The sequence below is a fragment of the Ambystoma mexicanum genome, chromosome 9 (assembly GCF_040938575.1).
Source record: "Ambystoma mexicanum isolate Mex_15411 chromosome 9, UKY_AmexF1_1, whole genome shotgun sequence".
Taxonomy (NCBI): Eukaryota; Metazoa; Chordata; class Amphibia; order Caudata; family Ambystomatidae; genus Ambystoma; species Ambystoma mexicanum.
The window spans coordinates 669,299,709-669,322,568 of record NC_090931.1 but is presented as its reverse complement, the minus strand read 5'-3'; the positions used below and the strand labels follow the sequence as shown (position 1 = coordinate 669,322,568).

General features: G+C 44.1%; 1 protein-coding gene across 2 annotated transcripts in view; it reads right to left on the bottom strand.

Moving 5' to 3' along the window:
• KIAA2012 (KIAA2012 ortholog) overlaps positions 1 to 22,860 on the bottom strand; it is a 427,155-nt gene that overhangs the window by 274,694 nt on the left and 129,601 nt on the right. Inside the window, exons 1-2 of one of the 2 annotated variants that reach the window (XM_069615508.1) lie at positions 20,757 to 21,613; positions 20,507 to 20,614 (exon numbers count right to left, since the gene is read on the bottom strand). The exons of the other annotated variant lie outside the window; for it this stretch is intronic. Coding sequence (XP_069471609.1) covers positions 20,507 to 20,590 — 84 coding nt within the window. The 5' untranslated portion in view covers positions 20,591 to 20,614; positions 20,757 to 21,613. Of the gene's footprint in view, positions 1 to 20,506; positions 20,615 to 20,756; positions 21,614 to 22,860 lie in introns of those variants that run through there. 2 annotated transcript variants of the gene reach the window in all.

The window sequence follows — 22,860 nt, the reverse complement described above, 5'->3', positions numbered from 1 at the left end:
TTACAGCTGTAACTGAAAATTAAGCTCTGCTGACTTAAAGCTGTCGAATCAAGGAAGTGGCAGGGGAGAATGATCCATGCAAAGCAATATTTGCTGAGATTATATTTCACAAACAAATTACTTCCAGGTCAAAAAAGGGATGCTAGGAATGAGCATTGCATCCACTGCAGGCAGCAGCTACACAGTATACTTCCACTTCCTGTTTTTCTTGCGTTATGGATTTTGTTCATACTAACACACCGGTAATAACTCATTGCATTTACTAGAACTAATTCGTTAATTTTTGATTGACTTTATTTACATTCAGAGGGATGGACATGCGCCAATGGGAGGCATATATGATTATGGGTACTTTCTTTTGGCTGAACGTACTTTAGCAGTAACAAACCTCTGTAAATGCAGTGTGTCCCTCTCCCCAGGAGGAACCACCCCTTTTGGGACTAGGAGGTGAGCCTATTAAGCTTAACACCCTTTGGGACAGGGCAAGTGGAATTTCACTGAGTGTGACTCTCTCCTTAGAGGTCAGGCAATCCCTAGGTAGTGATATGATATGATATGTTATTTATAACGTACTTAATTCCCAGAGGTTTCTAAGTGCGGACCCGGGGATCGAACCTGTGGTGCTCTGTGTCGTCTTGCTTCCAAGGTGAGCACATTGCCCCTGAGCTATCCTACCGAGATCTGATATCCTCCCTTGTCCGAGGAAACGATGAGCTTTATTGGTTAAATAGGAGTTAACCTTTGTGATAATGGGCAACTGTATATAGGACTAACTGGTTTCGTGTATGACCCCTTTCAGGCACCAACTACACCTAAAGAGAGAAAATCAGAGAACTGACACCCCCCCCCCTGTAGTAGGAAAAATAAAGCTCCAAACAGCTTTGAGGGAAAGGGTCGCCGCAGAGCAGCAGAAGCTGGAAACCTCCTTTAGGAAGTTGTGGCAGGAGACGGGAAGCACAAGCCCAGTGTGCCGAACCCAGGTGCGACAAGCCGCTGAACGCATGGCAGCCCTGGCGGGAGGAAGGCCAGGAAGGCCCAGTCCCGGTGAGTCTCGAGTGGAGGAGGGCGCCTGAGTGGGAACCAGGAACCGAAACAAGAAACATACGCTGGAGCCCTGCAACATGGCAACAGGAAGGGAGTCAATGCTCCAAGCCACACGGAACCCGAGGAAGAAGTCAGGGAAGAGATGCTGCGTCGCCCTCCAAGAATTCCTGCCCGCCCATAGGAGCACTGCTCGGAAACAGGTGGTTGGCAGAAAGGCCCCAGGCGACCCCATGGCAGGGTAAAAGCCAGTCCTCAAGACGGGGTGAAAGAAACCAAACCCCAATGCATGGTGAAAGAAAGCAAACCCTGAGGTGGCGTGAAAGAAACCAGGCCCAAATGCGGGGATAAAGAAACTAGACCCAAAGGCAGGGTGAGAGACTGACCCCCAAGGTGGGGTGAGAGACCAACCACAAGGCATTGTGAAAAACGAGCCCCAAGGCAGAGTGAAAGACAAATCCCAAGACGTGTTGAAAGAAAGCAGACCCCAAGGCAGTGTTTAAGACAGACCACAAGAGCGGGTGAATTAAAGCAGACCCCAAAGTGGAGTGAGAGACAGACACCAAGGAGGGTTGAGGAACCCAAAACCCCAGGGAGGAATAAAAAAACCAGGAGATAATTAATTGGAGAGAGTTCAGCAAGATTCCGAAGTGGGGAAACCCGGGCAAATACCAGGTGTGGACATATACTTCAGAACCACCCAAAGGCTGAACGCAGACCTGAGACAGAGGGCCTTATTACGACCCAGGAGCTCCCGTAATGAAGGGTGCCCTATTACAAGGTCCCCTTGCGGGACCCGCTCAGAACGTCTGGTCAGACCAGACATCCTTTTCGGGTCCCGCGTGGGGACCAGGGAGCTAATAATGGGCCCGTTATTAACGGGCCCGTTATCAGCTCCCTCCCCATTCCCATTGAGCCCTATTGGGGCTCAAATGGGAATGGGGGTGGGTTTTTTCAATGAGGAATTACCGGGTCCTCCAAGGTTGGAATGACCCGGTAATTCCTCATTGAAGGAACCCGGTACTGGAATCCGGTATGGAGGCAGCCATGCCCTTATTAAGGGCATGGCTGCCTCCATACTCGTAATGAGGCCCAGAGTGTCTGTGAATGCCAAGGAAAGGGAAACTTGGTGTCCTGGCTGTAACTTTACAATGGGGCAAGGAGCCCCTTGTCTTTTGAGAAAGAGACATTATGCGGTTTTGACAGAATTGAAGATACAACGGTCAAGACAACATGTGCATAGTGAAACAACACATGGAAAAATACATAGGCACAACACCAAAAACATAATACAATGCTATGGTCAGGAAATAAAAGCGGGGATGTGAAGCCATGTGAAATGTAAGGCAGTTATAAACCCATCAAAACCACAGTCGCTGTAGGGATCGGGTAGGAGTGTCAAGCAAAATGAGCGGCGGAATGTCCATAGCCCACATCTGAGAAAGAGACATTATGGTGGGGTCAGAAACCAGCCGCCATTCCTTTATGTGTGTGACGACCCTTCCTCTACTGTTGTTAAGAGTTCGGATATTTTCTTTGTATCAAGTGCTAGGGACAGAAGTCAGACCAGATAGGTTTCTGGATGGCGGGTTTTAGTTATTTTGTAAGGCATCCTGCAAGTACTCTTTTAGATTTATTTTCTTTCATTTAGAGCCAAGAGATTCAGGGACAGCTTAGGTTCAAAATAATGAACCCTTTTACAGTGATGCCATCTTTTCCGTCTCCTGATTCTGATTTACCACAGTAGATATGCATGCCACCTAAATGTACCTTAAACTAGTAATAATCTTCACAAAGGGGGTATTCTTCTCTGAACCAGTGTATTTTTGTGAACACCACACACATTCATTTCATACGTATGTGTCTGCAATGATTTTTAAACACAACTATGATTGGCAGGAAATTTGATCTCATCAAAGAATGGTGTTGTAAACAATCTTCGGGGTTGGCGTAGTGAAAAACTGTGCATAGTTGCAAAGTTGGAAACTTCATACAATCTCGCCGGTGGAAAATGAAACGTGACACACCCCTAGATCAGAAGGGATGCCTCTACTGAGAAATTCTCAACAATACTAAGTCCATATGGTGCATTTTACAACACACATTTCAGTAGAAATTGGATTAAAAGGTATAGGGCCTCATTACAACCCAGGCGTTAAGGGGTTAACGGCGCCGTAAAAGGTGTCGGCGCCGTTAAACCCTTAACGTCTGATTACGAGGTCCCCTTGCGGGTTGCACTTTAACGCCTGCTTTTAAAACCAACCCGCAAAGGGACCTAGGAGCGCCTTCCCCATTCCCATTGAGCCCTATGGGGGCAAAAATGGGAATGGGCAAGGGCCAATGGTGAATGGGGAATTACCGCCCCGCCAACCTTGTAATGGGGCGGTAATTCCGCCATTCACCATGGCGGAGTTGGTAATTTACCGGCGTCATGGCGCTAATAGCGCCATGGTTAACGCCAGGGTCGTAATGAGGCCCATAGGATTTAAAAACATTTTGCAGCGACACATGAATTCTTGCACACCTGCAGATGGCACATTATCACCAGTGCACAGGAGCATTTCACCAGAGCAAATCATGACTGTGCCCATCAGAAAATTGTGCGCCCCGTAAATACAATGGGTGAAAGAAGACAAATCTAGGGCCTCATTACGGGTTTGGTGGTAATTTGGTGGTAAATCTTCAGAATCACCTCCAAACTCGATTACTGATACCGCCCCTTTGTCGCGTGGGTTTATCACAGGATTACAAGTGGTGGTAGGGCGGTGTATTTTCCCATTTTTGGGGGCCATAGGACCCCATGTGGATTTCGGCGGAATTTTGGCTGTGGTAATTCCACTGAGTCCGGTGGTGAAGTGGAAGGTGTACCTCCAACTTATTGCTGGAGGTAAATCTTCCACAATACCGGCAAACATGTAGAACAGCGGTGCGGTAATGCAGCAGTGAAGTGGCGGTAATCAAATTGCCGTCACTTTGCCGACTCTGTACCCAAACCACAGTACTTGTAATGAGGCCCAAATGTGTGAATGAGGCACTGCCCGATAGGGATGGCACCAACACATTGGAGAAAATGCCAGTCCAGATAACACAATCTTAAAACGTTGAAAGGTTGGGACGAACTGTTTTGGAAACAGCAGCGTAATATTTAATTTTGAGGTGATAGTTTAAGCACTTTTCTTTTTAAGTAAGGGTGGAAAATAATGCTTCATCCGCATGGTTGTGCTAGACTCCAGAAGAAATGTGAACTGGTAGTTTAGTAATGACTGTAGATAATTTTTGCTTTCAGGTGTTGCACAGATTTCAGGCCTGGTTTTCTGGTCATGGTATATATTTCCCAGCACCAGCAATGTTTTAGAGGATATTACTGTGTACCTTGTTGAGCTCAGAGTTCATAAGGGGTGTCAGAAGCAAATAGCATTCGACTATTGCTTAGAGGGAAACAGCAGTTTGATTTTAAGGGGACATTTACTTCTATGCATGTTTTTTATTTTCGTTTTTGCTCCTCACTCTGTTGTCTGCCTTTCTTTAATGTACCTTTCTTTTTCCTTTAATTCCCATGTTTCCGCTGGTTGATTTCAGTGATCGAAGTGAACGGGAACGGTCGGGAGTGGTGTTCCACTACTTTTATTTTGTTCTGTTGACCATTCCTCTACTATTTACGACCACATTCACCATTCTATATAGAGGATTTGTCCATTCATGTCCCTGTGCAAGTGTAAAGTTGTAATAGGAGCCTTAGTTACTAGTCACTTAGACTATTGCAATGCCCGGAGGCAACACCTTGTCCCATGCCGCACCCTGCTTCCACCTACCCTCTTAATTGCCGAGACCACAGTTCCACTACTTTTTTCGGTACACTTCTACCACTGGTTGATTTCAAAGAATCAGCGACAGGTGGCAGCACCTATCTCTAATATGAAAGAAACCGCAGCCTGAGCAGCAGCGGTGCTTCGTCTTTGCTCTCCCCTGCCACAGCACATTCCTCTGCTGTATACACTGCACGCGTGACGGGCTGCAGGGCGGAGCTTCAGGGGCCTGACCCGCACCCGCGGACCTCACATTCGACACCCTAAAAGGAAATGAGTAGAGGAGAAGGGGTGGGGACGATAAACCAGAGCATGAATCGGCACTGGATTCCAGGGAGATATGCTTTCGATGTGGGTTCTCCCTGCCTCATGGCCCTTATGGAGTTATCGCCCACTTCCGATCATGTAGACATGCCCGTTTGTGGCGGGAGCTTACGGCTATGGGTCTTCTCGGATCTTTAGCGGGCGTGCCGATGGAGTTACATAGAAGAAGTAGTGCCAGTGTGCGACTCGGTACTAGAGGGAAGATGACAAGGGAATTAGTGGTCAAGGCTATGTCCTGAACCCCTTGCTGTTCTTCCTTTATAGCAACTCTATCTCTGGACGCGTAGAGAAGGTCATGTCTGACCTAGAGGGGGGGTCCAGAAGAATTGCAGTCTCACTGTATCCTCTTGGCGATGAACCTTTAGCAGGGGCGCCCAAGGCCCCGCAAACTCTGGCAGATGCTTACATGGAAGACATGGATGACAGAGGCCTGTAGGCCATTGTCAAAAATTCCACTGGTGTGTGCTTTTCGAATTCCAAAGAGGGCTTGTGGGGAATCTTCTGCAGTAACCAGTGCTTGCCCCATTGTCAAGCCTTTGACTATTAGGGAATTAGAACGAATCATACAATAAACTTTGCTGGGACGATCACCTCGGCCAAACAAGTCAGTAGGAAGGAACGGTGCACTCGGGCAATTTTTAGATTTGCAAGGAATATTATTTGCCATTCTGTTATACATCTAGTATCGATTTACAAGATGAAAGCGGTCCTGACTGGGGTGAGGTTTGAGGTTTTATAAATCCCATTACATTGTAGAAGCTTCCAAATGCCGGTGTCTGCAAGTTGCTGGGATACCCCCAAAAGACATCCGCCCGCATGGCTGATATGGAACTTAGTTTGGACTATTGTGATGGAGCCTTTACTGTTTTGTGTTGCCATACAGACAATGAAAGCCTAGAGCTCACTTAATCCATGTTAAATAATCTAAGGTACAGTGCAATGTGTGATAAGATTCCTGGAATCCTGTATGTGAAAAAGTCCATATGTGCTGTTGGCTGGGGCGACTGATTTGATCACCCTGACACTATCTCACATTATGTTAAAAGTGTACTCAAGGCAGATTTGAGCGACATTTTGATACCTGAACGGAATGATGTTTTCCCAAATATTAGCAGGGCTAAAGTCTGTCGATAGCACAAGTGAAGGGGTTTGGCACGTCTCGCTGTACCATTATTACTCGGATGAGATTTAATATCCTCCCATTGGATGTTGCTAGGGCCCTTTAGCTAGGAAGGAGTGGCGGAGCTGTCTTTTACTAATTGGTCATTTATAACACTTCGAAGTGCAGATCCGGGGATCGAACCTGTGTTGCTCCGGTTATCGTCTTGCTTCTAAGGTGAGCGCATTGCCCCTGGTCTATCCTCCAATGACAATGTGAGATGCGGGAAACCTTGGCACATCTTCCTTTGTCCTGCCATTTCATATCATACACCCAGGACATTATTTCTGGTGCCAATATTATGGGATTTGGGCTTTAGAGGTTATAGGCAGGTCATGTATGCATTATTAACATCGAATAATTTACTTGTCATTTATATCCGTTTCCATTTGGCCTAGGTGCAGGGCAGTTAAAAACCTGACTACTTTCTTCCGTCTCAGCGAATGTGTAGGGATAATACGCTGCCCTTGCGGCAGGGCAGGGGTTAATTTATCAGTGTTTTGTGGATTTTTATATATTTCATTACCTTACATTTTATTGTGTAAATAGTAAAGAGATGTTACATGTGTTTAATAAACTTTTTTCTCATGGTGTACTATTTACTTACTTTTATAAAATATTTATTGAAAATATTTTCTATTCTAATAAAGAAAATAATTAATTAATCAATTGGTTGAAAACTGGGTTTAACTACAAACCTTGTGTCGAAGAATAATTTGCTGTTAGAATAATTTAGAGGAACTGTACATTGGAAAATACAAAACCTGAAGCATAAAGTAGATTCCCAATTTAAATCCCATAAAAACTGAATTGACACCCTGTATGACATGGAAGGTAATCATTAACCAAACAAATGGTTGTTAATAATAACACATTTCTGTGCATTCAGGCTCGGATGGTGCTCAAATTAACTGTACAATTTCAGATGGTAAAATGTGTATTTCTTTTCATGACCCTGTTAAAATGGATTCTAGAATCTGGCCTGGTGGACAGTTTTTAGGAGGCCACCCTAGTTATATTGAGTAGGGGAACTCTGAGAGTTTAGCCAAACACAATCAAGGTAAGGGTGGGGAGTGGTCAAGGCTTAGCTTCAGGAGAAAGTGAGTGGGGGTCAGGGGTCCACAATGAGTCCTCACATTGAAGCACACAATATTTTATTTTGGACAGGTAGGTACATAAATACTCTATTACAGGCCCCAAAGCACACACTAAGAAATGACATAAGCAGGCAGCATCCCACAATACTCAATTCTCAAACATATATACAGTCACCTTTAGGTTTGTAGGAGTGCATACAATAGCTAAACTAGAACTAAAGGAAGGTAGGTAGAATGAAACAAGAATGATGCCCTTACTTTATAAGTCCAATCCCTATGATGTATGGGGCATTGTGCCCAAAAGTCACAAAGCTTCTTCTTAGGAAAGGGGACTGATGTAGGAAGAGTTCTCGTGGTGGTGACATTTTCCACAAGATATTCCACATTACAGGTCAGTACAATTATATTCTTATCGTTTAGATGCAAGCTTTTAGATCCAATGATCAAAAAGCAATGGAATGCAATAACCAACGTTTATTCTAAGGTTTATTCTAGGCAGAACAGGGGAGGTGAGTGCATTGCGATTACTTACCCCCTAACTCCGATTTTCTCAGCGGACTAGTTAGGTTGACTGGGGGTCACCTGAGGTCGGTTTCCCCGCTGTTTGTAACGGCACAGAATGCTGACGGGTTGCGGATCCGAGGATTTCTCCAGTCGGCTGTTGCTCGTGCAGAATGCAACCCCTGGCAAAGAAGACAAGCAGGATTAACTGATGCAGGACTATTCTGGACACCTTAGAAGACACAGGGAAGTGACTTCCACTGACGGTCACTGCAAAGCAACGATGGCAGGCGACTCTCCAGTCACGATCGAAGAAGACCTTCCAGAGCAGAATCCCTTGAGGCTGGGAAAATTAGACTTGGCAGAAAGATGACTTATGGCACAAACTGACAACCACCAAAATTCTGGCGACGAACATGGAACGGACACGATTTTACCGAGGTAGCCCACTGGAGAGCTGGTCAGTCAACCGGGTGGTTCAGGGACACTTATGAAAGCTCACGGTGGTTGGATCCTGCAGAATGCATGCAGTGTGATTGGTCCCACCAGTCGAAGAGTTAAAGCACTACTCGGGGCCTTTGCAGATCAGGTAGTCCAGCAGGGCTTCACTGGGCCAATCACAGAAAAGGATGCCAGGCCTCTCTGGGAGTCGTATACAGATGTTCAGTCATCTGCTCGTCTACACAGGAAACTTGGCTCCAACGCTGATATGAAGAAATGGCTGCAGGAGTCCTCTTTCGATCCTAAATCCCGCCTGGAAGCAAGTCCAAGCCCACCAATGGTAAGAATCTGCACCATTCAAACAACCAGTATTGGTCCAATCAGAGACCACTGTGGGTTTCACTCATGCCCCATACCCAGACTCTCTGGCACCACGGATGTGGAGTGGGAGCCGACAGTCCCACCCACTTCCTGAGCCAAACACACACACACACACACACACACACACACACACACACACACACACAAAGGCACCACTAGCCCGCAGCTTTCCCATGCAAGTTTGCAAACTTATATGGGATTTCCTGACCTGAGAAGGCAGGAAAAAGGCCAAACAACAATATGCTTTCTGGGATTACCCTTTCTAATTCAGCACCTTACTGAATTCGATTAGTAAGTAACCCTTTCCTGTTTCGAATTTACCTTTCTATACACACACGTTTCCAAGCTGTTAGTTATTCTAATGCCCCCTTGTGCTTGCTGTGTTTTTCAGGTGATATATTTCGGCCAACACGGCTATTCATGGCCTGTTTTTTCTATTAATTTGATACTTCTGTGACCTTGTGATTCATGTTATCACACGATTCTCCATTAGGTATGTGTCTATCTATTTTCACTCGCTTTATTGAACAGTCAGCCTGTCCTTGATGTCTGACATTACTGATTTATTTATTAGGAGATTTTCAGGATTCTACCAACAATAGTACTGCACGGTAAGGATTTCAGTATACTTCCTCCTTTTTCTTGACTACCATTCACCAGTGTGGTTTTTTCTCCCCACTTTTTGGGTAGCCATATCTTTCACACTTCTTTTTACCTATTTGGTGCAGTGTCACCTTAGCTCTGAATTTTTGACTTTCCATTCAGTCCTTTTGGGACTTCTGAGTTTGGTCTTGGCAATATTGCACACCCATATTTTCTTCAAGGTTACTGGGGCTTGTATTGCATGTAAGGTGACTCTGGTGTTTATTAGCCTACACAGGGCACATACTACACGGTGGTATCATTTTATACAAAATTCTCTGATTCTTTACAGTACAAATTAGTTAGCTTACCAGGACTTATTGTGCTTTCTGTCTGTTCCTTTTTATATTTTTTATTTTTTATTCTCTACCGCCTTCGCAACTCCTGTTCTTCCCTCCCAACCTGACAAGCAGTATGCAATACACTCTTATATTTGGGTCTTGTTTTATGTACGTTTCTGAATTTATCATGTTACATAATTCATTATGTCCAATGTGTAATTCTACACTTTAACTCTTTTCACTTACTGTTCTGTTTCTTAATACATTATGGTTTATGTTCACTATTCTGTATCAATCATTCAGCCTTGAGGACGACCTGTGTGTCGAAACACGTGTCTGCTGTTCGTGATTTCATTAAAGCATCAAACTTATTTTGTTGTGCCTTAATGTAATGGTGCTTTAAGCGCATTTCTACCCCATCTTCCATACAATTAGTTCACAGTACCAGCTAGGGTGGACTGACTGGCGTGGGTAGGCCTGCTGCTTGCACTACTTTATCAAGTAATATTCGATTTTATTACCATAAGTGATCACTAGCGCACAGATATACAGTTGCGAATCCACGTTCTTGTTTACAATTTTACTATCGCCTTTATCTGTGCCAGCTGACCATCACTCTGATATTATGTCTGATTACATGTATAACAGAGACCAAGATAGAGCAGCTCTCTTTTCCCCAGGAGCAGCACGGCCAATGCCTTTAAGAGTAATTTCTCAGTACCTGAGACTCTCAAACAAAAATTCATCAAACTTGAACGATTATCGAAAAAAGAAATTAATAAATACTGGGAACAAGCTTCCCTTACCAATTATCTTGAAAACAATATCAACCCCAGAGGTTTACTTATTTTGACATTTCCCAACTTTGATCAAGAGGAGGACGCAGATCTAGCGGAACAATGGGTAGAAAATCTCAACCAAAGTTCCAAACACATGCTTGAATTACTTATTTTACATGCTACTAGAGAGCATAAACGAGTACTTACTCAGATCTGTGAAATTAAAGAGGAAATCAGCAAAATGCCCAATGCAGAAGAAACTAAACAAAAGACCTTTGAAAAGATGCATGATATTTTGGTTGAATATCAAGACGAAATTAAAAAGCGCAAATTTAGAAAATTCTTCCGAGATGATAAAGATTACCGTCAATAGTCGATTCGGATTTAGTGATTAATCTTTCCCATCGTTCCCTCACTACAGAGGAAAAGTCTGCTCTCAATAAAGGTTTATCTTTCTCACCCAGTATTGGTACTAATTTTGTTAACTTTCAGGTCGATTTATTCAAATTTTTGAGAAAACTCAAGTTGAAAAAGTTTTTTGCGACTCAAGTTACCATGTACACTCCCAAGCCTAAACTGGATCCCCTGAGCACTTTCACTATTGGGGATTTAAATACTATTGAAACCCTGGTCTCACTGGATCAAGAAGCCAGTAAACATTCAACAGATCTAGCTCAAGATCTAAATATTAATTCATTGCATTTGGACTTAAAAGAACTTAAAGTCAAGTCTAAATTTACTCTGCAATTTTCTGGTGATAATGTCATTGAAACCTTCAACCAAGCACTGACTCAGGACATTCACGCACATTTGGACAGGCAGAACAGACCCCACAAGAAATCCAACCTCACAATAAATGAAAAGAAAGCTTTATTGAGTTTAGCGAATTACCCTAACATTGTCATTAGAGAGGCAGACAAGGGGGGCAACATTGTCATTCTCAATACATCAGACTACATCACCAGGGCTCGAACCATCTTAATACCCCTGGCTGCTATCAGGTCCTGAAATCCAATCCAACCAAGCGTGTAGTAAAAGATCTCATAGAGCTGATTGATACTTGGTATAGCAAGGGCTACTTAACTGACGATGAGAAACATTTTCTATTGATTACTGACCCAACTTTACCTACTTTGTATTTTCTCCCAAAGATACACAAATCTTTTGATGTATTGCCTGAAGTACGGCCTATTATGAGTGGAATTAATTGGGCCATGGAAGGCTTGTCTAAATATTTAGATGAGGCACTCAAACCTTTCGTTCTGCAAATGCCATCATATATCCGAGATAGCACGCACATACTTCAAGGGCTACAATCCATCATTTGGGAATCAGACTATATGCTAGCAACATTTGATGTTGTTGCTCTCTATACCAACATCAACCATGACCTAGTGCTGCAGACTATATATTATGTCTTTAAAAACACCACAGCATCATACTTAGATCATGTGCTCATGCTAAAACAATTCCTGCAATTTGTACTAGCCAACAATGTGTTCATTTTTAATGACCAGTACTATCTTCAACTGAAGGGAGTAGCCATGGGGGCAAAGTTTGCACCCTCCTTGGCTAACCTCTTCATGGCCTTCTATGAAGAAACCCACATTCTAAACCAATCACAATTTGTCTCCAAAATTGTAACGTGGCGAGGTTTCATTGATGATATTTTTCTGATTTCAAGAGGCTCTGAAGATTCCTTTTTGGATTTCTTAACCTTTGCAAATATCAACATGTTTGGTATTAATCTCACTGGCAAATGTGATTCTCAGCGAATGGATTTTTTGGATCGACATATTTTCCTTAAAGGTCAACACCTTCACACTAGCACCTATAGAAAACTGACAGAGGTTAATTCTATATTGGCTGCTCAGAGTAATCACCAGTGTACTACTATAGAGAACATACCAATGGGTGAATTCCATAGAGCCAGACATAATTGTTCTCACTCCAGGGACTATGACAAAGAAAGTAACATACTGAATCAGCGGTTTCTTAATAGAGGGCACCATGGCTCAACCATCAATAAAGCATATACCAAATGTATCAATGTTACCCAACTTGACCTCTTGACCAATGCATCCAGGCCTAAGGAATCCCCACATTTCATTTCTCTTGTTACACCATTTACCAATGATTCCTCATTATTGTATAAAATGGTTGCAAAACATTGGCACATCCTGCAACTTGATAAGGACCTTGAACCATATCTGACACCCAAACCCAAATTCACTTTCATAAGAACACCTACTATTAAAACTATGGTAAGTCCTTCTTTCTTTGAAAACAAATTGGCTAATTCTGTATGGCTACAGAAACCAGACGGTTTTCATAAATGTGGCAACTGCAATCAATGCCCTTGGGCTCACCCAAAATGCAAAGTTTTCATTGATAAATTCCGTTCGAGAGTGGTCATGCGTGATTTCATTAATTGCAAGACCACCTACGTGGTGTACGCCATTATTTGTATCTGTGGCAAACTCTACGTGGGCAGTACTATTCGGCAGCTAAGAGTTTGAATAAGGGAACACTTGACTAGTCTCAGGATGTGTGAACCCAAATCTCCCTTAGCCGTTCATTGGCAACTTGAACACCAGTTGGATCATACTTCCGATCTGCGCTTCATTGGATTAATGAAAGCGCATCGGGGGAAAAGGGGTGGTAATCTCCAACTGAAATTGCGGCAAATGGAAACCAAACTTATTTGTCTGCTAAAATGTACAACTCGAGGTCTCAATTCCGATCATGAAATGTATGTTTTCTTGTAATATCAGGGCATATTTTCTTGACATATCACCTTAGTGCCGTTTCCCTGCAATACCAAACATCAATCACAATGTCTTGTGTCCTTAATATAGATCCAGGTATAGCAGGGACTTCTTTGGCATACACCGGGGCCTTCCCCTTTATGCATGCAAGCACTAGCTCCTACTCCTTTGGATCGTTGTATCCTTCCTTTGTGTGCATTTCTGACTTCATTCCATTAATCTTAAAAATATTTTTTTCATTCTTGACCATTCTGTTATCTTCCTTTTTGGTCCTAGTGATCTCATTCACTGGAATAGTTCCACTTTGCATGGACATTCTGTTTAGTGCCAGCCTACTTGCACTTATGCCATTGCACTGTACTTGTTATGCCCACCTGGGTACTCGCGTATTAACATCACTTTATCCATTGTTGGGACACATGCAAGTGGATTTCACCACTAGGATTCCTTATTGCAGCCTGGTTTTGGTTGCAGTATGCTTCTTTTGTTGCACACTCTACACACATTGCTTTGTGCTACAGTGCACCACGTCTTCCAGTCCCCTTTCCTATTTTGATTCTTCACTTAATACATTTCCTACCAATACGGCAGGATTTGCATTTTCTAACCGGTTACGTCAATATTTTATTAACAACCAGTCATTTCCTTCCCTTTCGGTTCTAGCAATTTCATTCTTGGAATTGATTGTTCTAGTATCCAATTAGTACTAGCCATTGGAATAGTTTCATTCCCCATGGTTATTTCATTAATTGCTAGCCTCAATTCACCTCAGTATTTATAGTCAACATTTTATGCCTAACTCGGGACTCGCGGATTAATATTACGTTGCCCAGTTGGGCTCACACAGCAGTGGATCTACATCTGGGATATCTCATTGCAGCCCGTTTTGTTTGCAGCTTATTTTCATGTTCATGCATTTTTTCATTTCTTTTATTGTATAGTAGTGCGCCACTTACTACAGTTCCTTTACTTATTTGATCCTTCTTTAATACATAACTTTTACTAATGTGGCATGATTTGCATTTTCTTTTGTTACTTACTCTTTATTGAGAGCATCAGCTGTTGTAGTTTTTCAAGGTTAGTTTGTTTACCTTTTACGTCACTCAGGTGACGTTTTCCGGCCGCGACACGGCCTACGTCACTTCCGTGACGCATTCGGCTTCATTAAACCAGTGCACGCCATTCCGAGTTCGTGCTTTCTGGGATTACCCTTTCTAATTCAGCACCTTACTCAATTGGACGAGTAAGTAACACTTTCGTCTTTTGAATTTACCTTTCTATACACACACGTTTCCAAGCTGTTAGTTATTCTAATGTCCCCTTGTGCTTATTGTGTTTTTCAGGTGATATATTTCGGCCAACACGGCTGGCTATTCATGGCCTGTTTTTCTATTAATTTGATACTTCTGTGACCTTGTGATTCATGTTAGACACATACCTAATGGAGAATCGTGTGATATCTATTTTCACTTGCTTTATTGAACAGTCAGCCTGTCCTTGATGTCTGACATTACTGGTTTATTTATTAGGAGATTTTCAGGATTCTACCAACAATAGTGCTGCACGGTAAGGATTTCAGTATACTTCTTCCTTTTTCTTGACTTCCATTCACCCCGTGTGGTTTTTTTTCTCCCCACTTTTTGGGTAGCCATATCTTTCACACTTCTTTTTACCTATTTGGTGCAGTGTCACCTTAGCTCTGAATTTTTGACTTTCCATTCAGTCCTTTTGGGACTTCTGACTTTGTTCTTGGCAATATTGCACACCCGTATTTTCTTCAAGGTTACTGGTGCTTGTATTGCATGTAAGGTGACTCCGGTGTTTAGTGGCCTACACAGGGCTCATATTACACGAGTGTTATCATTTTATACAAAATTCTCTGATTCTTTACAGTACAAATTAGTTAGCTTACCAGGACTTATTGTGTTTTCTGTCTGTTCCTTTTTATATTTTTTATTCTCTACCGCCTTCGCAACTCCTGTTCTTCCCTCCCAACCTGACATGCGGTATGCAATACACTCTTATATTTGGGTCTTGCTTTATGTATGTTTTAATCATTTCGGTTTACTTGCAATTATGTGTTAAATTGAATTTGTCTTTTGTTTCTGAAATTGTCATGTTACATAATTCATTATGTCCAATGTGTAATTCTACACTTTAACTCCTTTCACTTACTGTTCTGTTTCTTAATACATTACGGTTTGTGTTCACTATTCTGTATCAATCATTCAGCCTTGAGGACGACCTGTGTGTCGTAACACGTGTCGGCTGTTCATGATTTCATTAAAGCATCAAATTTATTTTGCTGTGCCCTAATGGAATGGTGCTTTAAGCGCATTTCTACCCCATCTTCCATACAATTACAAACAACAATATGGCCAAAGAATACGCAAGAAATCTTGTGGCACAGCCATTTTAGGGCACTAGTCGCGTTTAGCAGTCATATACGGTAAACGTGACTGTGCACACTAAAAATAATGAAAAATTGGATTACCAAAAATCCCAAGTGTAAAAGACTAGGGTGATACAAAAGTATCCCCGCTGCACTGCATTGTAAGAGGCTATGTGCAATGTTAAAAAGTCACAGAATGCACAAGGGAAACAGTTTCCATTACTGATAGTCTGAAGGACTGATCCGTTTCCCCATAACAAATGAGCCAAAGACCAGGGGAGTGAAGCTTCCCTGTAAAAAGTCAGGACATGTTCAAAAACAAACAAACAAAAGCAAAATGGTTGGGGGCCCAAAGAAAATGGAGGAAAAGTTGCCAAAAGGGAAATCTTTCAAACAGAGCCAAACTGGAATCATGGTATCCTGACCCCATAACAAGCATCCTCGAGGGAACACAGTGATTGGATCTTTGCTGGATAAGTATCTGAAAAGTTGGCCAATTGAAGTGACTGTCACAGAGAGCAATAGCCGTCATACATATGCTGAAAGCAAAATACATGCACACATTGCCACTTTGTTAAAGAAACCTTTGTTGCTTAATTTCATCCACGCACACTTTGTTAGTAATCCCCAGCACCTGTTACCCCATATCAAACCAACAACACTACATTCCTGGGGTCATATTATGCGTCCCATGAGCCCATTGTCCAACCTCTCCATCAAGCTGAGCTTGTAGGCACATGGCGTTTTTATTTTACCTTTGAATTACTTCTATACATATCACCCACACCCTGGGACTCTCAGAGCCTCGTCGTATCATTCATGCTTTTCACTCACTATATACAAACATCCCGAAAGGCTGACCAGTAGCAGGTGTGCGCTGCCAAGTTGTTCTTTTTAATCTGTGCTGACGTTATTGTATGTTACTGATCCACACCCTGTTGCTGTTCCTTCATTGTTCTGTTACAAGGTGTCACTCATTTCACCAGGAAATCCAATTGGAAGCACCTCAGAACAAATTCTAATACATTGGTTTCCAGAGTCAACATGAGAGTCAAGACCCCTTTGTAACCTCAAAATTGCCATTGTGTAGGAGGGCACTGTATAATAAATAGCCCCATCCCCTGAAAGGGGAGACTCTGTATAATAAATAGCCTCATCCCTTGAAAGGGGAGACTCTGTATAATAAATAGCCCCATCCCTTGAAAGGGGGAGACCAAAGGGGGAGACCCTGTATAATAAATAGCCCCATCCCTTGAAAGGGGCGACTCTGTATAATAAATAGCCCCATCCCCTGAAAGGGGAGACTCTGTATAACTAATAGCCACGTCCCTTGAAGTGGGAGACGCTACAAATAAATAACCCCATCCCTTGAAGGGGGAGACTCTGTATAACAAATAGCCCCATCCCTTGAAGGGTGAGACGCTGTACAACAAATAGCCCCATCTTGAAGGGGGAGACTCTGTATAATAAATAATAACATTGCTTGGAGGGGGAGACTCTGTATAATAAATAGCCCCATCCCTTGAAGGGGGAGACGCTGTATAACAAATAGCCCCATCTTGAAGGGGGAGACTCTGTATAATAAATAATGACATTGCTTGGAGGGGGAGACTCTGTATAATAAATACCCTCATCCCTTGAAGGGGGAGACTCTGTATAATAAATTCCCTCATTCCTTGAAGGGGAAGACTCTGTATAATAAATACCCTCATCCCTTGAAGGGGAGACTGTTTAATAAATAGCCCCATCCTTGAAGGGGGAGACTCTGTGTAATAAATAATGACATTGCTTGGCAGTGGAGATTCTGTATAAAAATACCCTCATGTCTTGAAGGGAGAGACTCTGTATGATAAATAACTCCGTCCCATGAAAGGGGGGGACTCTGTATAGTAAATATCCCCATCCCTTCAAAGGGGAGACTCTGTATAATACATAATGACATCTCTTGAAGGGGGAGACTCTGTATAATAAATAATGACATTGCTTGGTGGGAGAGCCTTTGTATAATAAATACCCTCATCCCTCGAACGGGGAGAATCGGTATAATAAATAATGACATCACTTGGAGGGGGAGACTTTGTATAATAAATACCCTCATCCCTTGAAGGGGGAGACTCTGTATAATAAATAATGACATTGCTTGGAGGGAGAGACTTTGTATAATAAATACCCTCATTCCTCGAAGGGGGAGAATTTGTATAATAAATAATGACATCACTTGGAGGGGGAGACTCTGTATAATAAATACCCTCATCCCTTGAAGGGGAAGACTATGTAGAATAAATAATGACATTGCTTGGAGGGGGAGACTCTGTATAATAAATAGCCCCATCACTTGAGGGGGAAGACTATGTAGAATAAATAATGACATCGCTTGGAGAGGGAGACTCTGTATAGTAAATACCCTCATCACTTGAAGAGACTCTGTATAATACATAATGATATCACTTAAATGGGGAGACTCTGTATAATACATAATGACATCACTTGAATGGGGAGACTCTGTATAATATATAATGACATTGCTTGGAGGGAGAGACTTTGTATAATAAATACCCTCATCCCTCGAAGGGGGAGAATCTGTATAATAAATAATGATATTGTTTGGAGGGGGAGACTCTGTATAATAAATAGCCCCATCACTTGAGGGGGAAGACTATGTAGAATAAATAATGACATTGCTTGGAGGGGGAGACTGTGTATAATAAATAGCCCCATCACTTGAAGAAGAGACTCTGTATAATACATAATGACATCACTTGGAGGGGGAGACTCTGTATAATAAATACCCTCATCCCTTGAAGGGGAGACTCTGTATAATAAATAATGACATTGCTTGGAGGGGGAGACTCTGTATAATAAATAGCCCCATCACTTGAAAGGGGAGAATCTATAATAAATAGCCCCATCCCTTGAAGGGGGAGACTCAGTATAATAAATAATGACATTGCCTGGAGGGGGAGACTCTGTATAATAAATAGTCCCATCACTTGAAAGGGGAGATTCTGTATAACAAATAGGCCCTTGTTTTGAAGGGGCGATTATCTCTTAGGAAAACCCCCTGCATTTAAAGGAGGAGGCTACATTGGAACTTACCCTCCCACTTAAGGTGGGCTAGCCATCTCTGACTGGACCCACGTGCTTCAAAAGGACAGACACTTATCGGAATAAACTCAGCCCAGTGAAGGGGAGACTTTGTATCAGAATAAACACTTCCCCCTGAAGGCTGTTGACTTCATAAGAACGTGTCCTGCCTCTTGAAGAGGGCAGACGCTTTAGCAGGCATAGCTCCTCCCAGCAAAAGGAGGCGACTCAGTATCCAAATGGACGCTCACCCGGGAGGGCGTGGCTCTGTATCAGAATAGACCCAGTAGGCGAAAGGTAAGACTGCATCACAAACAAAATGAAACAAGGATAATAAATGGAGGACAATTTGCTTCATCTATTTGGGGGATAAAACTTTGCCCTCAGGAAGATTTCAATCCTGGATAGACTGCTCCAGAATGAAATCTCCTGGGGTAGACTTGGTTGAAAGGAAGTATTTATTTCATGACACCCCCACTCAGGGTGACCAGACGTCGCAGTTTTGGGGAGACAGTCCCAGCTTTTCATACAATGTCTCACTGTCACAACGAGCTTCTTCAAAAGTCCTAATTTTAGGAAACGACAGCTAGATCCTTATAAAAGCACTTCTCTGATAACAGGTCGGATTCCAGGTGCAGGACAAGCCTCGTGTGAGCGATACGTGTAACATGCAGAGCCTTCAATGCTGCTGGGAAAACAGAAGGTTCAAACACATACATGATGTGTCATATCACTGAGCAAAGATCCATTTTACACTGATCTTAGCAAGAACAAAATACTAAAATGGCAAAACCTCTGATATACCCATCACTTTGAGGGCTGGGCCATTCTGATTGGTCATATTTTTGGTCTCCGCCTTTGATGGGCCTTTTCTATGTTTATTTTTACAATTATTTTTGGTTTGTCAAATCTGCTCCCCCTTCCTCCACACGGTTCCGTGGCACCACGGTTTTGTGGAGATGAGTTGAGGAAGGATAAAGCAAGCAGCCTGCCAAAAACCAAACCAGGGACATCCTTCCTCCTGATGACTTCTGCTCCGCAGTCCAAGCACTGCTTCTCTCTAAGCAAGACTCTGGAAATGCTCTCCTCACTGGACTCACCAACAACACCCTGGCTCCCCCTGCAAGCCATACAAACTACAGCAGCCGGCCTCATCCCCCACCTACCCAAATATTCAAAGATAAGCCCCGCTCTTGCCCAGCTCCACTGGCTCCCCATACTCCAGAGAACTGCCTTCAAAGGACGCTGCATTGTATTCAAACCCAAACAGCGACAAAACCCCATCTTACCTTAATGACAAACTGAAACCCATCACCCACACAAACACCAGACCAGCCAGCCAACACATTCTACACAATCCACTCTGCAAACTCACATGCGCACCTAAGCAGGCATTTAACCACTGTGCTCCCAGGGCATGGAACGCCCTCTCTCTTCCCATACGCACCGCATCCTCCATCACCACTTTCAGAAAGAGCCTCAAAACATACCTGTTTCCCCACACATAACTCGTCCCTCCTCCACTGCGATCCCTTGCCTATCCTCATCTTCCCATCCTTTCCTAAAAACATTTTGGGAACTTCTTTTTTCAACTCCCACCTTTTCAATATTTCAACCATGTAAGGCGCCCCGTGACCCTCTGGGTACAGCCAGTGCTAAACAAAAAAAATCCAGTAAATAAATAAATAATGTGTCAGAGCCATTTCAGAAAGATTTAATAACCACTATCAGAATAGGGTGATTGCTAACTGACCCAGGAGACACCCCGGCGCTCAGGAAGACACAGCCCATAACGCCGTCTCGCGCTCACCTCTGGTTCAAAGTGAACTTCCAGCCGCTGGTTGGGGCTGAACACCAGCCCATTGCCACGGCTCAGCAGAGAGAGGGAGGTCATTTTGTCATCACTCACCAAAGACACCTGTATTCAAAAAAGAAAGAAAAAAAGAAAATGCGTTGACCCAACCGTCACATCCCCAACGAGGGATTCTGCAGGGAGGATGCCCGCGGCCAGGCACTGAGTCGATCAGCCTGGCCTATATCCTCCTGGTCGAATATCTCACCAATGCTCTCCTGAGCCGTTCTCCCAGGGCTCTGATTTAAGAGGTAGCGTTCAGAGCCGAGCCCACGCCGATATGCAGGAGAATTGATACACTGCAGTGCCGACACTACTCCAGAGAAAAGAGATCCTGCTGAATCAAAATCCCTCAGAGCCAATAACTTGCAGATTCGATATCCCACGCGCTCCTATCCCATGGAGTCAATATCCTGCAGAGCAGATATCCGACAGATCTGCTTGTTACGCTGCGGCGTCCACATGCCACCAAGTCGGCGTCCTGCCGCTAGCGGAACCTGGGCCTCACTGCTGAACTTTTCCCGAACTCCCCAGAGCCTTCTTCCGTCCAATGGAGCTCTGCGGAAAGTTAGGGGGAGTCGGGGGCCCAGCACGCCTGTCCCCCACACTTCCTAGGCTTCTCGGGCTCGCTCTCCCCCGGCTTTCAGCTCGTGTTGTCCTGTCTGCTGGTGGTTGCTAACTTGTCGCCTCCCCGTACTGCAGGCTGCACCGGCGGCGGCATCCTGCCCCATTGTGCAGCGGGTTGTTTCCCCGTTGCCATGGCAGCGGCGAAGTGAAGTTCCTTCAGGAGGGGCTCGGAGCACACGCGAGGAGGCGCCGGGATCGGGTTTCAGGGACTGCCCAAAAAGCCCGCATTGAAAAGGATGCCAGGTCCTGCCACTGTGCCAAGAGCTTCTGATTGGCCCCGTGTTCGAAGACACATGCCATTAGTCCTTGTTCATCTGCCTTCCGCCTCGACCTTCCCTTACCTGCCTCCATTTCAAATAGCTTGAACTCAATAAGATCAATGAAGCTGACCCGAGTTGATAGCTCGGCGAGTCACCGCACCTGCCACAGAGAACTGTGTACAACTCTCAGACCTCCTGTCGAGTGCCTGCCTTTAGGGTGTTTGTTTACTAGGGACTCTGGTGTTACTTCTGCAGATAAGAGAGGGAAGCAACGCGAGAACACGACCCCTTCCACACAATGTTGGTCACGTGGGGAAGCCCAGGACCAATGCTCAATTCAACTGGTTTCACAGACAGTGACATATCCTACAAATATGCCACCCGGGCTCCTTTAGGTTTGATATCATATAGCTCCCTGCAGGGGACTAGTGAACACAGTGAGCTACCTTAACGACTTAAAGGAGAACTCAAACACTGCGCTGTGCTTTCCATGGCCTGGACTGGATGAGCCGTTCTGTTCTTTAGTTACATGAAATTCCATAGCATACTATCGCCCCCTGGTGGCCCGAATCGGCTATATTAACAAACGTAATGCCGCTATGAAGAGGAAGGACGGGAGAATAGCTACCTTTACAGCGTTTAGAAGTTGCAGGACGCAGGCACGAATCGATACATAAAAAACACATGTCTTATAAACACACAGATAAAAAAAGATCACCCTCCTTTCTAAACACCCCCTAAAATACGAGCACTCGCTTTTATTAAGGCCACCATATACAAAATTGCAAAATGCCAGTGAACGCGAAACATAAGTAACAGTCTCTATCCAACAAACAGCAACACCCGACAGGTACTTGCAGAGCTTTAAGTGGGCCGGGGCTACCCGGGGCAGGGCCCCTTCAGGTTCAGAAATCTGATTCTAAGACGGGCCCTGCAGGGCTCCCTCTTGTCCCCTGGCAGCCCCACCCGCTGTGCTAGAGCATTAGATTTTGGGGAAAACCCCCTTTGTTCCTTAATGGTGATGACGGCACAAGAGATGCCCGTGTGCTGGTGTCACCACCAGGGCCGTGCTGGGCGTGTGCAGTGTGTGCAGCTGCACTTGGCCCGGCTCTCATGGGGCCCTGCGCAGAGGGTGTCACCAGGCCTGCTTTGTGGGCCTTGTGCATGTGCTCAGAGGAGCTTAGCCTGCTCCACCCGGAGGCCCGGGCTGGTGCTGCTTACCGGAGTCTACAACTGTTACGTGCAATCCTCATTTGATTTTACTTTCATCAAGCCGTCTCTAGCTGAACGTGGCTGTTTCCCCTTCGCCCATTCTCGTTAATGCTATTTTCAGTACTTTGAGGCAGCCTTAGTTTAAAGCTACAGGGAAGATGGAATTGGATCGCTTTAAAGGGATAACAACACGCATGTTCTGTCCGAAAGTGT